A 22,120-nucleotide genomic window follows, 5' to 3' on the forward strand; every position below is an offset into this window, starting at 1 on the left:
TTTGTTTGATTGATTGAATGATTGATTGATAGATAGGTTGGTTGGTTGATTGATTGATTGAATCATTCATTCATTCATTCATTCATTCATTCATTCATTCATTCATTCATTCATTCATTCATCTAGTTTGTTGTGAAATCGTGACAATTTGACCCGGTAAAGTCCTTACACTCTAAAACATTACGTGCGTCTTAAGACATACTAACACCTGAAACCGATGCATTTATCTGTTTTATCTCTCTTCCCCTCTCTCAATCTCCCTATTCTTGTTCTCTCTGTGAGTATATGCATAATATAGAATCCCTCCCCTTGCCACGTTATATTCTCTATCAAAATAGAAATATGAATCTCTTATTGAATCATATCTTCATGCACCTGCCATATTCCATTCCAGCTATAAATCTATCGTTCTTTATAAATTTGTGCGCCCTTCAGATACTGAATCAGTTAATGCCGACTGTAAGCCTACAGTTCCTGTTTCTACCTGATATCTTTATGATTTGATATACGAAGAATGTGCCGTTTTACATGGCACTTCCTTTATTTTCACGTCCGTCTTTTAATATCATTATTTTTTTTTTATCCCCAAATGATTGTTGTATTTCTCATTCATGTAATACATCTGCAGCACCATTTTTTTTTTTTTTTTTGAGGGGGGGGGGCTGTCATACTCACACCCAGTAGTCACTAGTATCCTTTTCTCTCCCACACACAAACAAACACACACATACACACACACACACACACACACACACCAACATACAGGTCTTGATAATAATTATTTTAAACTTTTGATCAAGTCTCGTGCCCACTGTAGAAAGCAGTCAAAGGTGTACAATTTTAGGCACCATGGATTAAACAATCGGCATTTAGAGAGGAAACCACTGATCTCTATCTGAAGTAGGCTATCTGGATATCTCATGTAGGCCTATCACTTCAAAACCTCCGCGCCGCCATCTTATACGTATCGCCCACCATACGTTTGTGTGCGGAGCTCTTTGGGAACAGCCTCCGCAGGGAAATGCTGCGTGCAAAACCCCATAGATGGTGCCTGGAGGTACCAACGGCAGCGAGGCGGCTTCTATCGTTTGCACAGTGTGAACTGGCCAATGATATATCTAGATACTTCTACAAAGGTCAATGGTTGGAATTGGCCAATGATTGACAATATTTACTCAACTCATCTGTGTCGTCAACGTTCAGCAATGATACCAATAGCCAGATTGTACATTCAAGGAAGAAGCTGGGAGACAAGAAATGTGAGTACCCGGAAAGAGATTCAAGTATTTGCTTTTTTTTTTTCGTTGTTGTTTTTCAGTGAAATTTCTTGAAAGGAGAGAAATACAAATTATCAATTCAGCGATATATCATCTATCACTTTTGCTAAGTTAGAGACTCTCATGAATGTCAAATCTTGCTAAGAACCTCAGCTCTTGATATTCGTAAATAATGGGTATAACTTTTAAATATCTCGACAGGGAATTTTACGATTATGATAGGCTGTTTTCTACTTGTCTTGGGTCTGGATTTCTTTCGTTTTTGTATACTTTGGTACCATACGGAATTTCGAAGTTTGCTGTTGTCGTTTTGGTTGTTGCTGGTAAAAAAAGAAGAAGAAAATCTTCTCACCCGACAGGCAAAAATGATAAGATTTTTCAATATTTAGCCCATATCTTACTTGTATCTACATTCTGTAATTATCTTATTTGGACACTGTGCAATAATATATTAAATGCTATGAATGAAATAAAATAATAAAATAAATGCAACCGTAGCCTCAGTTGGAGAAAGAGAGTAAATGATTTTTTATTAAGTTAGGCGAGCATACTGTATGTCTGATTATCATTTTCTTCTTACAAAACTTATTAATGATATGCCTACGACATATCAATGTTCAGGATGGGAAAATAATGGATATCATATTTTGCAAGCGACAATGATTTTGATACAGTATCTCCTTATGATGTTACTTAAAAGTAAAATGAAATAATTCTGCTTCTGATAATTTTGCTTCTACAAATGTTGTTTGTTAGAAAAGGCAGGAAACGACTAACAAACTTTACCCATAAGGCGCAAACACGTCACGTCTCTCCCTCAACAATTTTTTTTTTTGAAAAGTAAATATTTTTTGTCGTGCAAAGAGCAAATGAATTTTTCTTGTTTCATTGATAAGATGATGATATCATTAGCATCGATAATTGCAACATAGATAGTGATGGTCATGATGGTAATGAAAATGATGATGATGATAATAATAATAATAATAATAATGACAATAACAATAATGACAATAATAATAATAATAATAATAATAATAATAATAATAATAATAACAATAATAATAATAATAATAATAATAACAATACTAATAATAATAATAAGTTATTATCACCATTAATATTATTATTATTGTTATTATCATTGTTATTTAGGCATCATCATATTAATCATGTTTATCAATCTGTCAATCTATCTATTTATTCATTTATTTATCTATCTATCTATCTATCTATCTATCTATCTATCTTTTTATCCCTGCATTCCTTCTGCCGTTATCATAGAACAATGAAGCAGATCCTGATTGCACTCCTTCTCGTGGCCGCAGCCTCCGCCAAACCGGCGCCACTCTTCAGCCAGGATGAACGAATCCCAGGTCGCTACATTGTCAAGCTAAAGGTAGGTGATATTCACAGATATTCATAGATATTCACAGATGTTCACTTGGATAATTTCAACGTTAGGGTTTCAACGAAACGGTCTGTACTTTATTCCAACGATTACGGTCGTCGCATCTCTCAGTTAAGCAACTGGCCAACAAGGAATATCACTATGAAAGACATGATGTATGTTGCTGTATACAGCAATTTCACATTAGCTGCTGTTGCATCCCTTCACAAAATTTCAATTTTCAACTCTAAAACATGCTTTTGGAAAGACTGAGAGGGAGAAAAAGAAAGGCAAGATGTTGAGATTTTGTTTCTGTCTTTTCCATCATTAGATGTGTTATTCCTATTAATGCTTTCAAGCATGTTCATGATATTTTATTTGTTAATGAGCTGTATACGTGGATATGCTCATGCAATGAACCCTGAAAATTTCAATCTAATTGTTGGTCCGTCGAAATTTGAATAGAAATCAATGTAACCGCATGTTGACATGATATTCAAGAGCACTGCAATGAGGCTTAAGTACTAGTAGTACACGTTGAAATTATATTATGTTGAAATTCCTTGGCCCAAATTCACAAAGGTGGTTTCAAATGAAACCACGGTTTCTGGAAACCATGGTTTTTAGAAACCGTTGTTTCGAGTCTGATTCACAAACGGTGGACTAAAAAAAAACAAAAAAAAAAACGGTTTCAGTTGAGTCCCCTGTTTCAGACCACCCCAAACAGTTGACTCAAAATCGTGACGTAGAAAGACTGCGGAGAAACCGTGGTTTCTGCCGAAACCACCTTTGTGAATCGCAAGTTGAAACCATGGTTTCGAGCGAAACCACCGTTGTGAATTCGGGCCACGTGTGTTTCCGAATCGATCTATTTTGCATAATCATTATCATAATATTCTAGCATTTGCTACCGTTGCGAGTTAGTTGTTGTGTAATCTACGTCTGTGTCAGCTATCTCTCCCCATTTTTTTTTTTTTTTTATTATACTCCTTTCACTTACATCCCATCTTTAGCCCGGTTGGGACAGAGAGAAAATAATCTCCAATCTCCGAGACAGCGAAGTGTTTTACAAGTACACGAAAGTGTTCTCCGGATTTGCTGCACAACTCTCCGATGAAATGCTCGATTTCGTAAGCATTTTTCTTTTCTAACATGTCTAATAGGTATCAATAAACCGGCTTATTCTCGGTTACTTCATTTGTATGGTGACACGACAGTTTGCTCGTGCGACAAATTGCTGTCATGGCTGTGGTCTTATTTTCTCGAAGGACGTAGGATCAGGATTAAGGTTGCGATAAGGTTTTAGGTTAAATTTGATGTGAGGATTAGGATTAGGGTACGGGTTGTGTTGTGGGTAAAAAATTATGTTCGGCTTAGAGTGCAGATATGTCATGGGAACAATATTGTCGCAGGAGCAGATGTCACGAAACCGATTTTGTATAGCGATGAAAAGTATCGAGACAACGTGCCAGTGATGTCCAGAGTATTATCATGCTTTTGATTTTAATACGCAGTGCATTTCACTGCCGAGTCTTTGTTACTGTGCTTATTGACACCATTAATTGTGACCCTGCATCGCAAAACCAACAACAAGTCGCAAGACATGGATGTGTAGTTAAGGGCAGATTCTAAGCTTTAAAACAATGTATAGCTCAATTGAAATGGACTCTCTTAACCTAATTAGATATTGGAACGAAAGCACACACTCTGAAAAAGTGTGAACCGAGAAAAGACGCTCTGAAGTACAGTGTCTAATCAAGCGCTTAAAGGGGATGGCTAGTAACTGATCAGGGGAATCAGTGGGAATGCTGTGATGGGGGATGATTGTTCCAATCCTTGTGGGATTCATTTAAGAGTACATTATGTATCTATCGTTGTGTGAAAAGTATATGCTTCAGAATGGTCTCATATTCAAGTAATGCATGTAATGTGCAGTTGAATGTTTCCAGGTTAGCATGACTGTACAGTGACGGGGCGATTAAACTGCACATTACTTGAATTTGAGACCATTCAGAAGCAAATAATTTTCACACAACAATAGATATGTGTTACTCTTAAATGAATCCCACAAGGATTGGAACGATCATCCCCCAGCATTCCCACTGATCAGTTACTAACCATCCCCTTCACCAAACCGTGCTAACTGTGCGACGAATGGGACAAAAAAGAAAAAAAACAGGGTGTAAACTACCAGGGCAACAACAATGAAGAGATTATCAGATTAGGCTCAAATTAAAGATGTTCTATCAACACATTCTGTCCATGTTTAATGTCAACTTTCAAGCAGTAGCGTTATCCCTTCAAAAGATACTAGACTTGAGAGTGAAGAGTGTGCAAAGGTTTTATCAAGAAATGAAAAGGGACCTCTAAGACATACCTGATCTCACTACTCTATACAAAAAGGGGGTTGTAGAAAAACTGTTGAAAATGCACTTTCCCATTTGCACTTTCCCATTAATTTCATGATCCCAAACTCAAGAATAAAGTAGAAGAAGGGTAGCCCTTTCAGAAAATCTGAAAACCGCAATATTGACTTGGTCGATCCGCTTCACCTTTGTTGAGTTCTCACGTAAAATCAAAGGGTGCGACTTTTTGTTCGCCTTGTGATGCACGGTCACAATAATGTGCTAATAAGCATTGCCTCGTGATATCATTCTACAGAAGCCATATATGTGCGCTCACACAGTGTGAGTGTGCGTTTGTGTTTTATTAAGATTTGGTCATTATGGTCCTATACTCTAAACCAAAGATTCCAAAAGATTACCTGGCATAGTGCGATAAACCCATAACTTGATCTCACACCATGATGTAATTAATAACGCAACACAATAGTGTTGGTTCTAATTATATATATTTTTTTTTCCTAGCACGAGTAAAGGTGGAATATTAGTTCGATGCATAATGCTGCCCTACTTTGGCAAAAGGAAGCAAGTGACAAAAGTGACTTTTCTCGTAAAAGAGCAAAATGTGTCCATCATTTACACTGACGTCAATGGACTATCATAATGTCTTATCTAACATATCTCTTAGTAGGATGAGTGTTTCTTCATGAAATTTGGCCTGGAAGAAGAGCTCATCGTGTGAATTATGAAAACATCAATAACTCAAATTCGCATGGTATGTCACTTGCTTCCTTTTACCAAAGTAGGACAGAATGGACGTACCATAACAAATATTTTCATATCACGAGACCATTACAGTGTCATTATCTCTGGAAAACAGAGTTTGCCCTTCCCAGTTAAGTCCAATCAACGAAATTTCGATACAATCTATTATCGTTGAGAGAGATAGAGGAAAAATGTAAAGCAATTCTTGCTGTAATATCAACATTAACCTATGATCGTTGGACTCAAAGTTTCATCTTAGCACCGTGACTGCTCCGCCTGTGCCAGGTGTAAATAATATGAGAACAGTTGATAACGTTGGTACATCTCAACTATGACGAAACCGGTCTGACACTGGAGAGATAATATCTGTTCGTATAACTATTATCATTATCGTATACCATTATTAATACTACTATTATAAATGTTATTGCTTCCATTATAGTTATCATAAAAAAATTGTCATCATTAACTATCATAACCGCCTATATCTTCACGATTTCTATAATCACTACTATTTCAAGATTAGGGTGATAGGAGATAAGACCTTTTGCCGACAAAACAAAGGGTGCATTGATAATGAGGTATACACTTTAGACAACAACAACGAGACACGATAAATCACATTATATTAATCTATGGCTGTGTTTTATAAAGCTGTTGGTAAAGTTACGCACAACTTTACGAACGACTGGAATATGAAGCGCCAATGGGTGTGTCCATTTAGGCCTTACGTTTTAGCAAAGTACAACGGTATGTCAACATTTCAATTTACATTGAGGCAAAAATACTAAACGTGTGTCAACACGTAAGCATAATCACTATCATCCGCAAATTTCAACTTTAAACAGTTGTTGAAATTAACAATGATTAGGAAATCCACTTGGCTTGCCATATCAAAGTCGTGCGTAAAGTCCTGCGTAATTTTGCGAACAGTTTATGAAATGGGGCCCATGTTTGTTTAAATGTATTAAAAGCTCCGGGCATCTGAAGCAGTGGAGTACATCGAGGAAGACGGGGTGGTGACGGCGGATTACATCCCGTCCTGGGGTCTCGACCGCGTGGACCAGATCAGCCTGCCCCTCGACGACAAGTACGAGCCCATCGGTACTGGAAATAGTTCCAACGTCTACGTCATCGATACCGGGATCAACACCGCGCACGTGGACTTTGGTGGTCGAGCAAGCATCGGCTATGATGCCCTAGGGTCCGATGTAAGGACTTTTGTGTTTTATTTTGTTTTGTTTTTTTATCAATGTTGGTCAAACTCTTCCCGAGGCCATTGTTTATATGCATTGTTTATATTTATCGTCAGGTATACCCTTGTGATTTCAAAGGACATGAAGGATGTATGGTATTTAAGTCATGCATTTAATACGGTGTGGATAATAGTTTATTTACCTACACTCTTTTTTTTTCACTCGGTCAATGCCAGTTCATCAATATTTTTGCATGATTATTATGTCTTTGCTAATCTATACTACGTTGTACGCTAGCATTAAATTATTTTGTATGATATACTAGTAGAAGATCACTTTAAGCACGTACAGAGAGCTGGAGAGGGGGAAGATAAGAGTAGTCGGAGAAACAAGAATAGAGAGAGGGGGGAGGGGAGAGGAGACACTATCTATATTCCTTGTAGTGTTTTGACAAAATGATACTCAGGACTGTGCAGGATCGTTATCCTTTTTTTCATTTTAGTTTCATATTTATTTCTATGTTTTTGAAGATGAAAAATCATAATTATTCATGTAATCTTAATGCCGAGCGTGATTTATGTCCCACCCCTGATTTCATGGGGATGTTTCTTATTAATTTATTTGCAGTTTTGTTGATTCTATCAAGGAGGTTCAAGAGAATGGAGTCACAACTGTCTTAATTCCTTTGAACCCATGTTTAATGCCGCCACTGGAAAATATTTGAAGCATGTGCCAAACTGGATCTGCCGCGCAGATAGGAATACAATTGACAATAATTGTCAATTGCATAATCACCAGCTACTTTCTAGGGAAGATATGTCTTTGTGATGGTAATTACTTTTCGCCATCCCTACTTAAAAAAGACACGGGGATGCGCGAATAGAAATTGCGCAAAAAAATGATGAAATAAAAATGAAAATTGCTCGACTGGCCATGCCCGGCCGCTAATCTGATATATCTATCTTTAAATAATATTATACCATTTAGTTTCATTTGTCGGAATTAAGTGGAAAATTGATAAAACCGGCTTTCCAGGAGGGTACAGTTTTAAACACTTTCACATGATACAGCTCTGATTTACACTTTTGCACATATTTCTGGACGGAATCGACTTTTGTTTTATATGCTTCATCATTGAGTGAGATTTCATTTCATTTAATGAAACAAGCAAAATATAGCCAACATTAATGTCAATGCTCAAAATGAATCTTCAGATTGCTCAGCAAGACGGCGGCATCAAACCCGGCATCAAAGGCACAAATGCACCTGTGGAATTCTTTTGAACATCAATAGAAAACTGACAACTGTTTTGATTTGATTTGATTTATTGGTTCCTGCATTATATCATTGCTTATGCAGTTACATACACATATATCATATACACTGTTTGTACCATACACATAAATGGATATACATAAACATTAAGTGCTAACAAGGTAAGTTTCTTCATTACCTTTAGAATGTACAGAAATACAGTTTCTTCGTTGCCTTTACAATGTACAACAGAACATATCAGTGATGCAATGAATAACGCAGAAGGGCTACAGCTTAAGCATTGCTTGATATGCATACAGCCCTCGTACATAATACATAACATATAGGAAAATAAGGGGAGGGATGACTTGCATAGAGATAGGATAGGAGAAAGGAGAGAGGAGAGGTCTGTCTGCTTTCACTATACACAAAGTTAGATCACCTGGTTCACTGAATAGTAAAGCATAGCAAAGTATTTTCTCACCGAGGTACAGGTGAACACTTACAGGTCATGGTCGGTTACATAACATTACGCAATAACTTCTGAACGGCGATAATTCAACAAGAGAATTTCACATACGATACAATTGCAATGACATTATAAGATCACTGATATCCAGAAAGCAGCATTGTCTTTACAGCTTTCTTGAAAGAATACATAGACTTTAAAATTCGAATTTCTGAAGGAAGAGAGTTCCAAATATCAGGTCCAGTGTGTCTGATAGATTTCAGAGCCATCACCGTTTTAGGATTTTGTAGATGAAATTTATCAGATTGCCTTGTGGGATAAGAATGTATATTCTTGTTTAACTGTTTGAATTATTACAGCCAGTTGGAACTCCATCTCTTAAACCTCCCTGATTATAGTATGTACCTTTGTCCTCGTGTTGCAGGGTGAGTTGATACATATATATCATTACACAAAGGGAGCCAAAGCGAGAGCACTGGAGAATGATTAATAGTGATTCTTTTAGCAGGCCCTTAGTTTTGATCAAAATTATCAAACTCATGATTGGTATTGCTATCATTTTGTTTGCTTTCCGGGGTTCTTTACAAAAGGAAAAGAACGTGCAAGCAATAAAGTCCAGTTATCCGAACAACATGCTCTCTGCAATGTCAAGTCCTGTAAATATCATAGTAAATTTTTAATGTTGACTTGTTAGTGCAGCTATGCAGAATAGACAGTAGGTAAATGACAAAAATTATGCAGACATCTTTGCGCTCGATTTATATAGTTTGTTTGTTTGTTTGGTTAATGAAGATTTTTCTCCCCTCGTGGCGAGAGAGAATACAGGAGGTCATTATCGGCTTAGGCCATCTTATCACGCTGATATTTCCCTTTGTCTTTACTTTTACAGGGACAGGACTGTAACGGCCACGGGACTCACTGCGCGGGAACGGTGGGCGGGACTGAGTTTGGTGTGGCAAAAGAAGTCAATCTCATCGCAGTTCGCGTCCTGAACTGCTTCGGTGGAGGAACGACATCTGGTATGATCGATGGTATGTATACGAATCTTACGTTTTGATTTTGAGTTTCATGTTGGTTTTGTCATACCTTGTGATCTGGCTCCAGTCCAGATCAGCCGACATGGAGAGGTCTAAATACGTTTGCAATATTTTATGATAATACACTGGGTAATTCCAGATTCTTGTGGAGTCCGAGAACTTTAAAAACTAGAATCGATGATAGTGGTCAAAGCATATGAAATAGATAAACGAATATAAGCGAAATAAGGCTATAAATTCTTTTAACTATCTGTTGGACAGCAGCATCTTGTTCATGAAGATATTAGTCGTAGAGAACACAATTTTAGATAGCGTTACTGTTTCGTTTACCTTGCGTTTACCAACAGCAGGACGCCCTCTGTTTTAATTCGAAGAAATACTACAAAATAATAGTTTGTAAACCCCGCTATTTCGTATCTGCTAAATATACTTGTTTGTCTGTTTCAACAAGTTAGGCAGTAGTCATGTTCAGACGGTGATGTTTAACCTCGATAGTCGCTAACCTGAGGATAAGTTCTATGGGGCGCCAAGTGTCGACCTGTCGATTTCGTTACGGAATCGGTCATTTCGTCACGAAATCTGTCATGATCATCTAGTCTATTAAAGGTTAACCGTCTGAACGTAACAGTTACAGAACACTACACCAGTCAATAGACACATGTCATATTCATATACACATAGCATGCTTTCTTCATCATAGGATGCGAGTGGGTGGCAAACAATCATGTGCACCCTGCCGTTGTCTCGATGTCGCTGGGCATTGCCGGCAGCCAAGCCATGGACGACGCCATCGACGCCATGTACAATGCCGGAGTGACCGTCGTGGTCAGCGCCGGAAACAACAACTTCGAATCATGTCTGAAATCACCTGCGAGAGCCACTACTGTACGTCTTCCGGATATCAACTCAAGACAAATAATTGAATACATGAACAAATGAATAAATGAATAAACAAATAGATAAACTGATTAAAGATTAGATACATAATATATGTATATCACTATACACTCACAAATAAATAGATATGAATTAATCAATGGAAAGAAAGTAACAAAAAAGAAATTAATACAGGAATAAATCAATTAATTAGTAAATATCAAATGCGCAATGCTCATAGACAGGAAGAAATCAATATCTTCTGAGCTTGCTTGTGCAGCGGAATAGTTTCCGACTGCAAAGCAGTCGAGTGTCTAACAGTTCACCTTGAGGTGACATGGAAGAGAACCTGAAATACAGGAAAATCTTAGTAAAAACACACACAAAAAAAGAAGAAAAATGCTTAGTTCGGTGAAATCATAATGATGGATGAGGAATACCTGGGTAAATAAAGGTAATATTTGTTTTTGTTTGTTTTGTTGTATTTCTGGCCGAGGGAAGTGTTCGTTTTGTTTCATTCTATGACAATATCTATATTTGTTTTGTGTTGTCCTTTTTTTTTTTTGTTACATTTCTGGCCCAGGGAAGTGTTCGTTTTGTTTCATTCTATGACAATATTTATGTTCTTTCATTTAATTTTATGTTATTATCATATTTCACGTGAGTAATTACTCACGGTAAAGAGAATGAAACCCTTCCGGGTTGTAAGGAAAATTATCTAGACAAAAAGGAAATAATCCAAGTTCTGCCATTATAACACCGAGGACGTGACCCTCTGCTCTGTGACGCTATTTCCTTTCACACACCGTCCAGTCCATTTCCGTGGGTGCTACCGACAGCGCGGACGTCCGCGCGAGCTTCTCCAACTACGGCGAATGCGTTGACATCTTCGCTCCAGGAGTACTGATCACCTCGACCTGGATTGACGGAACGGACGAGTGGGACACGCTCAGCGGGACCTCCATGGCTTGTCCTCATGTTGCTGGTGAGTGCAGGCTCTGCTCAATGCTAAGAACGTCACAAGATCTGAAGGCGACGCTATTTTTGTTTAGGGCTGGACAACAATAACTGCTCCAGTGTTGCAAAAGTATAAGACTACTCTCAGCTCAGAAGTACAAACATTTACAATACAAGACATGCAGACGAGTCACGTGGACAAAGACGTTCTACAGTGCTCTCGATTTTATTTTATATTATTTGTTTATTCATTTATTCATTCATTCATTTATTTAGCAGTACAATTATACATGTAATCTTGCAAGTAATCACTTGGCTAATGGTCGGTTGTCGAAAGTATCCTACTTTCAATTGGTCGGCAATTGTCGGATATTGGATGGCGAAAGAAAATCTTCATGCCAAGGAGTAGAAATCACTGACGACCAGTCGCAAAGGGGTTGGCGACCAGTCGGCAATTTACTGGTTGCCGACCATCTCTTAACCAATATTTAAGATTAAAAAAAAAAAGCCGATCAGTTTGGTCGGCAAAGAAGTTTTCGATGCAGCACGTCACCGACCGTCACCGACAGGTAACAATCTGCAAAAAACAAACAAACAAACAAACAAACAAACAAACAAAAACAAACCCTGATCTTTGACAACCAATTGCCGACCAGTAAGTTTAGCGGTTGTAGAATACTACCATAGTCGGCGCTCGGTCTTCGCTTATGTGTGGTTAGGACCTAAAGTCGGAAGACTATTTTTAAGTCTTTATGTGTGATTGTTACTAATAGGAGCCGCCGCTATTCTGCGTGACATGAATCCTACCCTGACTCCTGGCCAGGTCAAGGTGGAACTCCAAGAGCGGGCTATAGAGGGCGCTGTCCAGGACGCCAAGGAGGGCTCGCCAAATCTGCTCCTCTATATTGGGCAGGGAACTGGAGGAGGTAGCGGGAATATTCCACCGACGCGGGACCCCGATTCTCTTCCCGATCCACGTAATTACATCAATCTCTAGAACTAAGTCCCATGGTATCTTTTGTTGGCATTACACGCACTCTGATCAAGGCAGTGCTAATTATTGTTTTGTCCCTCTACATCGGAGGGTGCCGAAAGCAAGACGCTTTATTTTTTTTTTGTTATTGTTGTTGCTGTTGTTATTGTCGTTGTTGTTGTTGTTCCTTTTGATCATTTAGTTATAGTATCATCATTTCTTGTTTCGTGCTTTTTTTCTAATTCTCCTTCCGTTGTAATTTCACTGCATTGACTTGCAAAACAAAGATACCTGGTCCGAGAAACTCCCCCCCCCCCCCTCCAAAAAAAAAAAAGTCATGATAATGGCTTGCCACTGAACATCATCGTATTTGACGCAGTTTGAACGAATGGACTTAATTTTCTAAATCGGAATTTGAATTTCTTTGTTTTCATTTTATAGCTTGGTTATGTTATTGTAGTATTAAAGATCACGACAAAGTACACATAACACGATCCGCATAGAGCCTACCTACGACCTGAAGAAAAATCAGATGTATAATATATTTGAAATTGTTATGCGGGCTTGTTCGCTATTCTCCATTATCAATGACAGTTTGCAACGTGGAATTCAGCGACGGTTCTGGCCGGTTCTACAGCCCGGGGTATCCCCTTGGGTACGAAAATAATTTGGATTGTGAATATCTCTTTACGACTACTTCCCCTAACGTTGTGGCGCTAACTTTCAACGACTTTGGGTTGGAGGCTCAGGCCGCTTGCGATTATGATTTTGTCTCCGTAAGTATGCTATAATGTGGCACCACTATATCTCCGGTTTGTGTTTGTTCGTTTCATTTCATTTTGTTTGGTATTTTGGGTTTTTTTCTCTAATGGCGTCTGTACACGTCAAAAGATTGCATCATAACGAAGAACTAGCGTTCATTTTTCACTATATGTATGTCTATAGGTGTGTGAGAAGAAAACACGAACGAAGGCGCACTCGTTGAGGTGATTGCACCAGATCATACAAATCATAATAAAATCATTATAATCTGCATGTTTGCATGATGATAGTACAGTGAAACTCACGTTTACTTACATTGTTGTTATAAGCATATCATTACTTAATATAATGTGTACAGAGCGCACGCTTGCATCATGTCTATACACGTAATAAAACCTTCAAATTAACGGGGGGGGGGTGCTTGTTTTGTGTACAATGCACATCAAGGAGCCATTGCGCATGCACCTAATATTTAATCATAACGATAATAATAGTGTGACGAACATCATCATCATAAAAATAGTGACAACAATTATGGTTATGATGGTAATATTCACTCACACGGCTGAATACCTTTACTCTTTTGCATAACAGTTTACTGTATCATCGTAAATCGCAAGCCAGGTGGTTACCAAAACCAACGGATGTGACTGAAAAAGATAAGACTTACCATTTTGCGAAATCTTAGGTGTAACGAACACATCATTTCTTTTGGGGAAGAGGTCGGGGAGCAGTTATTCTATACAAGTTGGTTACATATTATACAAAAAACAAAACAAAACAAAACACGAGTTTTCTGATCATTCGCATTTTAATCGTTAAAATTGATGCTTTTGTTCCCGCCCTGCACTCCACTGTTTTGTTCCCGCCCTGCACTCCACTGTTTATCGTCGATGATATCCTTCCTCTTTGTGTATTTTTTTTTCTGCTTCTACCACTTCTCAATCTATACCTCACTCTCTTTTTTCCTATCTGTCTATTTCATAATCTCTCTCTTTCCATCTCTCTCTCCTCGCTTCCCCTTATCCTATCTCTCTCATTCGTTTCTTCAACCCTCTTCAACATAATCCTCTCTCCCTTTCTTTCCCTTTTTCTCTATCCCACTTTCTCCCTTTCTCTATCTCTCTTCTTTCTCTATCTCTACCCATTCTCTATCTCCGCCTCTATCTCTATCTATTCTCTATCTCTATCTCTATCTCTATCTCTATTTCTATCTCTATCTCTATCTCTGTTTCTATCTCTATCTCTATCTCTATTTCTATCTCTATCTCTATTTCTATCTCTATCTCTATCTCTATCTCTATCTCTATTTCTATCTCTATCTCTATCTCTATTTCTATCTCTATCTCTATCTCTATCTCTATTTCTATCTCTCTTCTTTCTCTATCTCTATCTATTCTCTATCTCTATCTTATCTCTATCTCTATCTCTATCATGTCTATCTCTATCTCTATCTCTATCACTCTATTTTTTATATTTTATCTCTATCTCTTTTATCTCTATCTATATCTCCTTTCTTCCTCTACAGATTTACGACGGCAACAGCTCGTCCGCCTCTCTCATGGGCACTTGGTGCGGAACAGATAGTCCTGGTATTGTTCAGAGCACAGGCAGCAGCCTCTTCATGCGATTTGTGACCGACTTTTCCATAGATGTTGTCGGCTTCTTCGTCAACTACGACATGTGGGAAGTGGGAAGTGAGTATAAAGCTCCGTGCAAGACTTCATGATACGTGTACAATTGCAGATACTCGCAAGAGATTGGTCCCACAAACGATTCCAGATTTAATGTCATGTGATGCTGTTTAAGGCAGATGCAAAATAATTGAGTACATGTATACTTATTCAAAAAAGTTTGATCTCAAAACGGTTCAAGCACCATTAGTAAACATTTTTAAAATGCATGATCAAAGAGAGCAAAATGAGATGAACCTTTTCAGTGATGCCTCACTAGTCTCGTAACAAGGAGTATTCTTGCAGTTATAAGTAAGATATCCCCTGTTTTCTCATTATTTGCTTAGTTTTTAGCAGCTTTAATCGCAAATATCTGAATCTAACACGATTGGAATTACGTCGTTTTTCGATCAAACTCTTCGTTTTCAATTGTATGTATAACAAAAGTAGGCCTAAATACATAGAACATAACTGCTGACTAAATTTATCAAAATCGCAATGACAACATTTGTGGTAAAAATAAAACTATTACTAATACTTAACAAAAAAGATAATGTTAATTTCAGGATAAACAGATGAATATTACATGTATACAACGCAGGGCAGCTTGTATTGTGATGAGAAAATTATGAACACGAAAGTATACTGATCCAAAATTTTTGCATGCTACATTATTAATGATTTTTTTTTTCTTTGAAAAGTTTTAGATACAACACTGTATACACATAGTCTTGAATACGAACTCTACACCTTTTGCTATTCTATTGTCAAGTTTAATATCTTTTGAGTACAATACGCCGACTTTCGTAAATAAAAAAAAAAAAATCCACTCTCCGCTCTGCACATTATGTCCTTCAGTCAATTCAAAGGAAATAAAAAGCAAAACACGAAAACCTAGACACAAAAAAAGTATTGATAAAAGAAAAGCAATACAAACAAAACTCTTCGGAGTTATCGTATCAATAATTAATTGTGTTCGTGTCCGTTATCAGATTGTGACAGCAATTTCACCAGCGAAAGAGGGTACTTCATGTCACCAGAATACCCCTTCAAATATGAGAACAACTATGATTGCTCCTCCACCATAACCACGACCCCGGGAACAAAAATAACGATCAGTTTTCTCTCCATGGATCTCGAACGGCACACTGAGTGCGAGTACGACTACGTCGAGGTAACCACACGAATGCTCTCTAGCCTTGTTAGCTCAAGAGATGGCGCTATTTGTATTGATAAAGAGACATAAGTGTGTTACTTTACACGACACTGTGTACAGTAGAACTGATGCATGATTATTAGATCTTCTTCTGCCCCAGTATGATTACGTCTTATGGTAAGACGTATCACATCTGAGAAAAATGAGACTGGAAAAATAAAAAATAAAATGAAAAAAAAAATACATATATAATATAAATGGAAAGATAGACTGCTTTTATCTGTTGCAGTTTTACTTTTGCGCTCTATTCTTTAACTTTTGTATGTTTCACTGATTTTTTTAAAATTATTATTTCGACCGATCATTGGAGACACACCACGCAAAGGAACTACACCGCAGAATTATGAACATGGATGAAATGCCTAAACTGCAACGGTATAATGGTGGTCCATTATCTAATGGCCCAGGCGTACTTTGCAAATTTTCTTACGTTGCATGATCAACATCAGTTTCAGTATTCAGTAAAATTCTCAAGGTTTCCTAACAATCCGATATAGATCCAATTAAAATCGACACAGGACAAAACAAACAAACAAAATCACTTTCGAAGACAATGCCTCAACTGCGCCTTTATAAGAACATCGCCTGTTTTGTCTTTCATCTGCTGCTGTTTTTCTTTTTCTGTCATTAAAATCACAGAAAAGTAAGGGCAATATTTATAATCAATATAGTCGATAAATATACGACATCCGCAGGGGCGGATCCATGAATTCCGTAAAGTGGAGTCGCCTTTACAAAATTAAAGGGGGCACATGCCTCCCCCCCCCCCTTCCATTTTTTCTTTTTATTTCTTTTGTTTTAACCACACACACACACACAAAAATAAAAATAAAGAAGGGGCGCGCACCCGGTGCGCCCCTTCTGAATCCGCCACTGCATCCGTGTACAGATATGTCATTAAAATTATTTCAACAATCTCCCTTTTCAAACCATGCATCTGCAGATCCACGATGGGGATTCTACAGCTGCAACTTCTCTCGGTAAGGTGTGCGGGGACGTGATCCCCGAGCCCATAACTTCTACCGGAAACGCCATGACCGTTCACTTCCACACAGACAGCTCAGTGACCAGAACGGGATTTAGAGCGTCCTACACTGCAGAGTAGAACACATTGTGCATCGTGCCCAAATTAACGGGCGCAGCGAAGACACTCGCTGGTACAACAAAAATAAATATAGTTGGTTTACTATAGTCATTTCGAGACACATAAAAAAGAGAAGAACAATCTTTCCAGATTTTTCTTCCTCCTTTCTCCTCTACTATTGAGAATAATGTAAAATCATGCCAATTTATTAAGTGAAAGTTATAACTTTAGTATAGACCTATTGTAAGTTTTTTATGTGATATTATTTGTACCCGGTCTACAGATTTTAACAACTTAAACCTTTTCTGTGTCAGAGACTTTCGGCAGTGCGTCTGTGCCGTTTGGCACTCAATGCACACGAAGCATTAAATAATGTGAATGAAATATATATATATATATATATATATATATATATATATATATATATATATATATATAAACTTTATGTATTTCTGACATGCCAATACAAATGTGATGATTTTGCCTACTGTGCATTCATTATACCTGTCATACAATATACTCTATCTCACAGTGTGCCAGATGATGCAAGACAATGCCGCAATTTTTAAATCGAATTTGAAAAAACAAAAAACAAAAAACAAACACCTAACATGGAACTTCTCTACTTTTTTTTGCATAAATTATTTCTATTTACACTTGTGTATGCTAAGTGCTACAGAATTCCATTTACTGTTGCATTGATCGAGTCTTCTCTGGGCTATAATCATTTACTATGGAGTGCAAAATCGTTTGGGCTTTTTTCCCTTGGTTAATAGGTTAATTTCGATATAGAAGTGCTATCGTTATTATTGATTTATCAGCAATAGCTGCTAATGTGTACGCCACTTTAATGACCTTCAATAAAAAGGGAAAAACGTCTCATCATATCAACCAACACCGTTTTCCAGACTAATTAGTTGTTGATTCACGTTCTACATAATCTAAAACATTATTCCTCGTTAAATGATGAGAATACAGTCAGACGTGAAGAGATAAATGGCCTTTAACCGCTACATTTAGGCCCCTACAGAGGAATCCCGTTATAACGAAGTCGTCGGGACAGGAAATTTTCTTCTGTTATATCGAAATTTCGTTATAGCCGAACAAATAAACAATAAAAATACATAGTGTGGATAAGAATGTTGTGGCCTGAATTTGTACTTCGTTGTAACCGGAATTTCGTTATGGCCGTGTTCGTTGTAACAGAAGTGCACTGTATTAAACTTGGAAAATACTACGAGTGTGACTTTGACAGCCATGGTATCTCGGAAACAACGCAAAACATTCCCAGAGACTCGCGTTCTATAATGTCGCTTTCAACCTCAAACCATCAAGAGCGGCTGTCACACCTAGCATCACAACCAAAGTCTCTTTGTCCTTACTTGAATGGGATCATAATAACCGTGTAACACAGATTACATGTGTACTTACAGTCTTTTGTCATACATATAGCTTGGGCTGAAACTAGGTACGCGCATAAACACTCGGGTCAGGTGAGGCTGTTTAGAACCAGTTTCCATAGCGATGAATGGCTATGACATCACTCTTTGGTTCTCTTAATTTGGTAACGGTATCTTTTAGCAAATAATTATTATTTGATGAAAGGTGTCTAAAGTTCATTACCATGTTATTGTAAGGCATAATTTCCAAAGATCCAGCACCTGACAAACTATGTTTTCGGGAATTCCGAAGACCAGCTTTTGTTGAGCTTGTACCACTGGTACTTTGATATTCAAAGTATTGTGTACAATTGAAATGGCGTTCTGAGGTGGTGTTTCCAAGAGGGTTGATTGTGTGTTGGTGTATGCGTTTTTGATGTTGTTATTTCGTTTACCATTTTCTGACGTTGGTACCTCTGCATTTGCTTGACCGTTTGCTTGCCTGTATATCTTTTGGTATGTCTGTCTGTTGAAATGTGCCGGATCTATTTAATGGATGTGATAGAGAGTACAAATGTGTCACAAATTGGAAGCCTTTTTGAAACTTTTTAGTTACTTCTTTGTTCTGAGGAGAGTACACATATATACTTTGAAACACTACAAATGACATCATATCAAACAAACAAACAAACAAACAAAAAAAAGATGGCAAACTTTCCATCCCTCATCTCTCTCCAAGCAATATTAAACTCTAAAAAAAAAAATAAAAAAAAAACAGACAAACAAACAAACCTGAATGTATCGACAGAACATTCATGCATATATACATATGATAGATTAAAAAAAAATAAAAATCTACCCTTTAAACACACGTACACATGCTTCAAATGTTCTTGAAAACATCGTTATCCTTGGACAGCAGTGAGCCAAGTCGATAGTTTAAGATGTAATTATCTTTAATGTTTATTTGGCACATGTGCAAAGGATCAGAAAAATTCATCAGTATCATTTTGTGTATTTTCATATGACGGTTTGCCAAGGAAATACAAATGTTAATCGATGATATCCTGTAACTGAAAGCCTAAGGACAGATGTCGGTAAACAACCAAGGGTAGATTCATGTAAATGACAAGTTTCTGCCCTCATTTCAGAGACACGTATGAGAAGACAGTAAATACGGAAGTGAAACAATTTTATTTCATTCAGCGCTTCATTCTTTTGCTCACTTCCAAAGCCTGGTCAAATCTATCATCTACATTGGCAATATCCATTATTTCAAAATGTCAGCTCAAGCTTTAGCAAGTATCTCTCACAGTACTGTTTCAGACATCAACGACTTCTGTACCACGCCTTACGTATGACGCGGTAGAAGGTTGCTGTTGTTATTAAAGTTAGCACAGCGGACTGGTTTTAAGATACGAAAGCACCCCAGAAGGAGATCAATACAGTCCGACCTCTCCTATCCGGATATGTCGGGACCGGTGCTAATCCGGATAAGGGATTTGGCCGTATATGGGAGACTCGATGTTTGATACACAAAGCTGTCGATGAATGTGCCGTGCCCTGATTAGATTAATGAAACGTTTTCTGACATTGTTCATGCGATGATTTGGGGGTAGTGAACGAACCGTGATCAAACAATTGTGTGGCATAATCAGCATATAAAATTCATGTAGGTCACAAAGTAGTATTTCATTACATAATATTACAGGCAGGTGAGTGAATAGAACTTACAAAAATATAATGCACAGAAGACAGCATGCAAGATCACAACGACAAATGGAAAAAAAAGAAGAATCACAGCCCTTGTTACATTCAAAAAGGTCTAATTTAAATCAAATTTCCGGAAATAAAAAGATACATTGCAATTGCTAAAAACCTGCCAGAAAATATGTGCCCTTGTAGCCCCTCAACATTCATAAAGGACATTGATACTGGCATACTAGGATTGGGCCTCATTTGTCTGCTTTTGAAGATAGTGTTTGGTTTTATATTATGACTAAATCAAATGTGAAGACCAATTCTCGTCAAATCGAACTATGCAACAAAGATGTAAAATAAGTTACAGTAAATAACCTTCTTGATAAGAAGTCAGGTATTAAAGTGGTAATTTTGAAGAGTTGCAATTTCTTGATCTCATTGAAACATTGCTATCACTTATGGTTTCAAGGAAACTAGTGGCAAGACAGGGTTCTTAAATGGGATTTAAAAAAGACAACAATTAGAGCATTATATTGTGTGTGAAGTTAAAAAATGTGATATACAATGTAATTATAAAATAGACCATTGTTGTATAATCAGTCATATACAGGTGACTCCCATTATAACAAAGTGTTAGGGATTAGCAGTTTATTAAAAAAAAAAAAAAAATGGTGTCGCATGAGGTCAACATGTTATATGATCTTCTCTGCATCAGATAAGAAGTTTTGGGCAGTATACGCCACTATCCTTGATGAGCTCCAAGACAATTTTTACACCTGAATCTGCAGCATACAACCTACACTGAATATGAGCTGCAGACCCAAGAGACAACCTGGTAAACGGAGCAAAAAAAAGATGACATTAGCAACGACAGCAATATGGAAGACACAAACTTCACCACCACCAATTGGCGCCACCCCTGTCTGCACCCAAAGCTGCCGGGTCGGAACCCATTGGCCCCGATGCCGTGCTCACCGCTGCAATACTGTACTTGCTGCATATTTTAAAGAGGCATCACGCAACTTTGAGCAAATGATCAAGAGAGTAGTAGACTCACTTCTCGAAAGCATAAAGAGGGTATAAAGCGAGTCATCGACTTTGAAAGGCCAGTGCGTGGACGACCAGGAAAAGAAAAACATTACCCTGGAAAAGAAATTGGAGAAAATGGAGACTGACAAGGAAAAAATGAAAGGAGAAATTGCAAGACACAACGCAGAAGCAAACAAGGCCAAGCGGTTTTCACGTCGCAACAACTTCAGGATCATCGGGATAGAGGAGGCTGCCAAAGATGAGCGCGAAGACTGCATCGACATCGTCGAGAGAATCGTCAAGCAGCACTTCGACATGAATGTCAAGGTGGAGCGCGCCCATTGCAATGGAAAGAGAGGAGAGAAGCCAAGGCACATATTGGTGAAAGTCTTGTCCTACAGAGAGAAGGTGGAAATCATGAAAAAATATGCACAAAAAAAAAGCTCAATAAGGAGAAATTCTGCATCACAGACGACCTCACAAAAGCCAAAGTGGTCACACAAGTCCTGCATCACTACGCCCAGGGAACAAAACTCCTATTTCTTCACAGGAAAATGGCGTAATTCTAGTGGTCTTCGGCATGTGCTTTGATGTAAGTTTACATCACAGATGTATTGTATATTGATGAAAATGATATCAATTGTTGAAAATATTCATATTATTGTTATTTTGCAAAATTCAATGAAATTGCAGAAAATGGATGCACTTGAAAAAATGGCTTATAGAGAATATATCAAATC

The 22,120-nt window shown here is 37.7% G+C and overlaps 1 protein-coding gene across 1 annotated transcript; it reads left to right on the forward strand.

Annotated features, from left to right (window-relative positions):
- The first annotated feature begins 2,565 nt into the window (after window positions 1–2,565).
- On the forward strand, window positions 2,566–17,292 carry LOC140245623 (extracellular serine proteinase-like). The gene is made up of 11 exons (XM_072325186.1): window positions 2,566–2,676; window positions 3,681–3,797; window positions 6,749–6,985; window positions 9,583–9,724; window positions 10,431–10,615; window positions 11,420–11,591; window positions 12,337–12,540; window positions 13,131–13,312; window positions 14,827–14,995; window positions 15,964–16,145; window positions 17,131–17,292. The coding sequence occupies exons 1-11, from the start codon at window positions 2,566–2,568 to the stop codon at window positions 17,290–17,292; spliced, it is 1,863 nt and encodes a 620-aa protein (XP_072181287.1).
- The last annotated feature ends 4,828 nt before the right edge of the window (window positions 17,293–22,120 follow it).

The sequence above is a fragment of the Diadema setosum genome, chromosome 22, assembly GCF_964275005.1.
Source record: "Diadema setosum chromosome 22, eeDiaSeto1, whole genome shotgun sequence".
In the NCBI taxonomy this organism is placed as follows: Eukaryota; Metazoa; Echinodermata; class Echinoidea; order Diadematoida; family Diadematidae; genus Diadema; species Diadema setosum.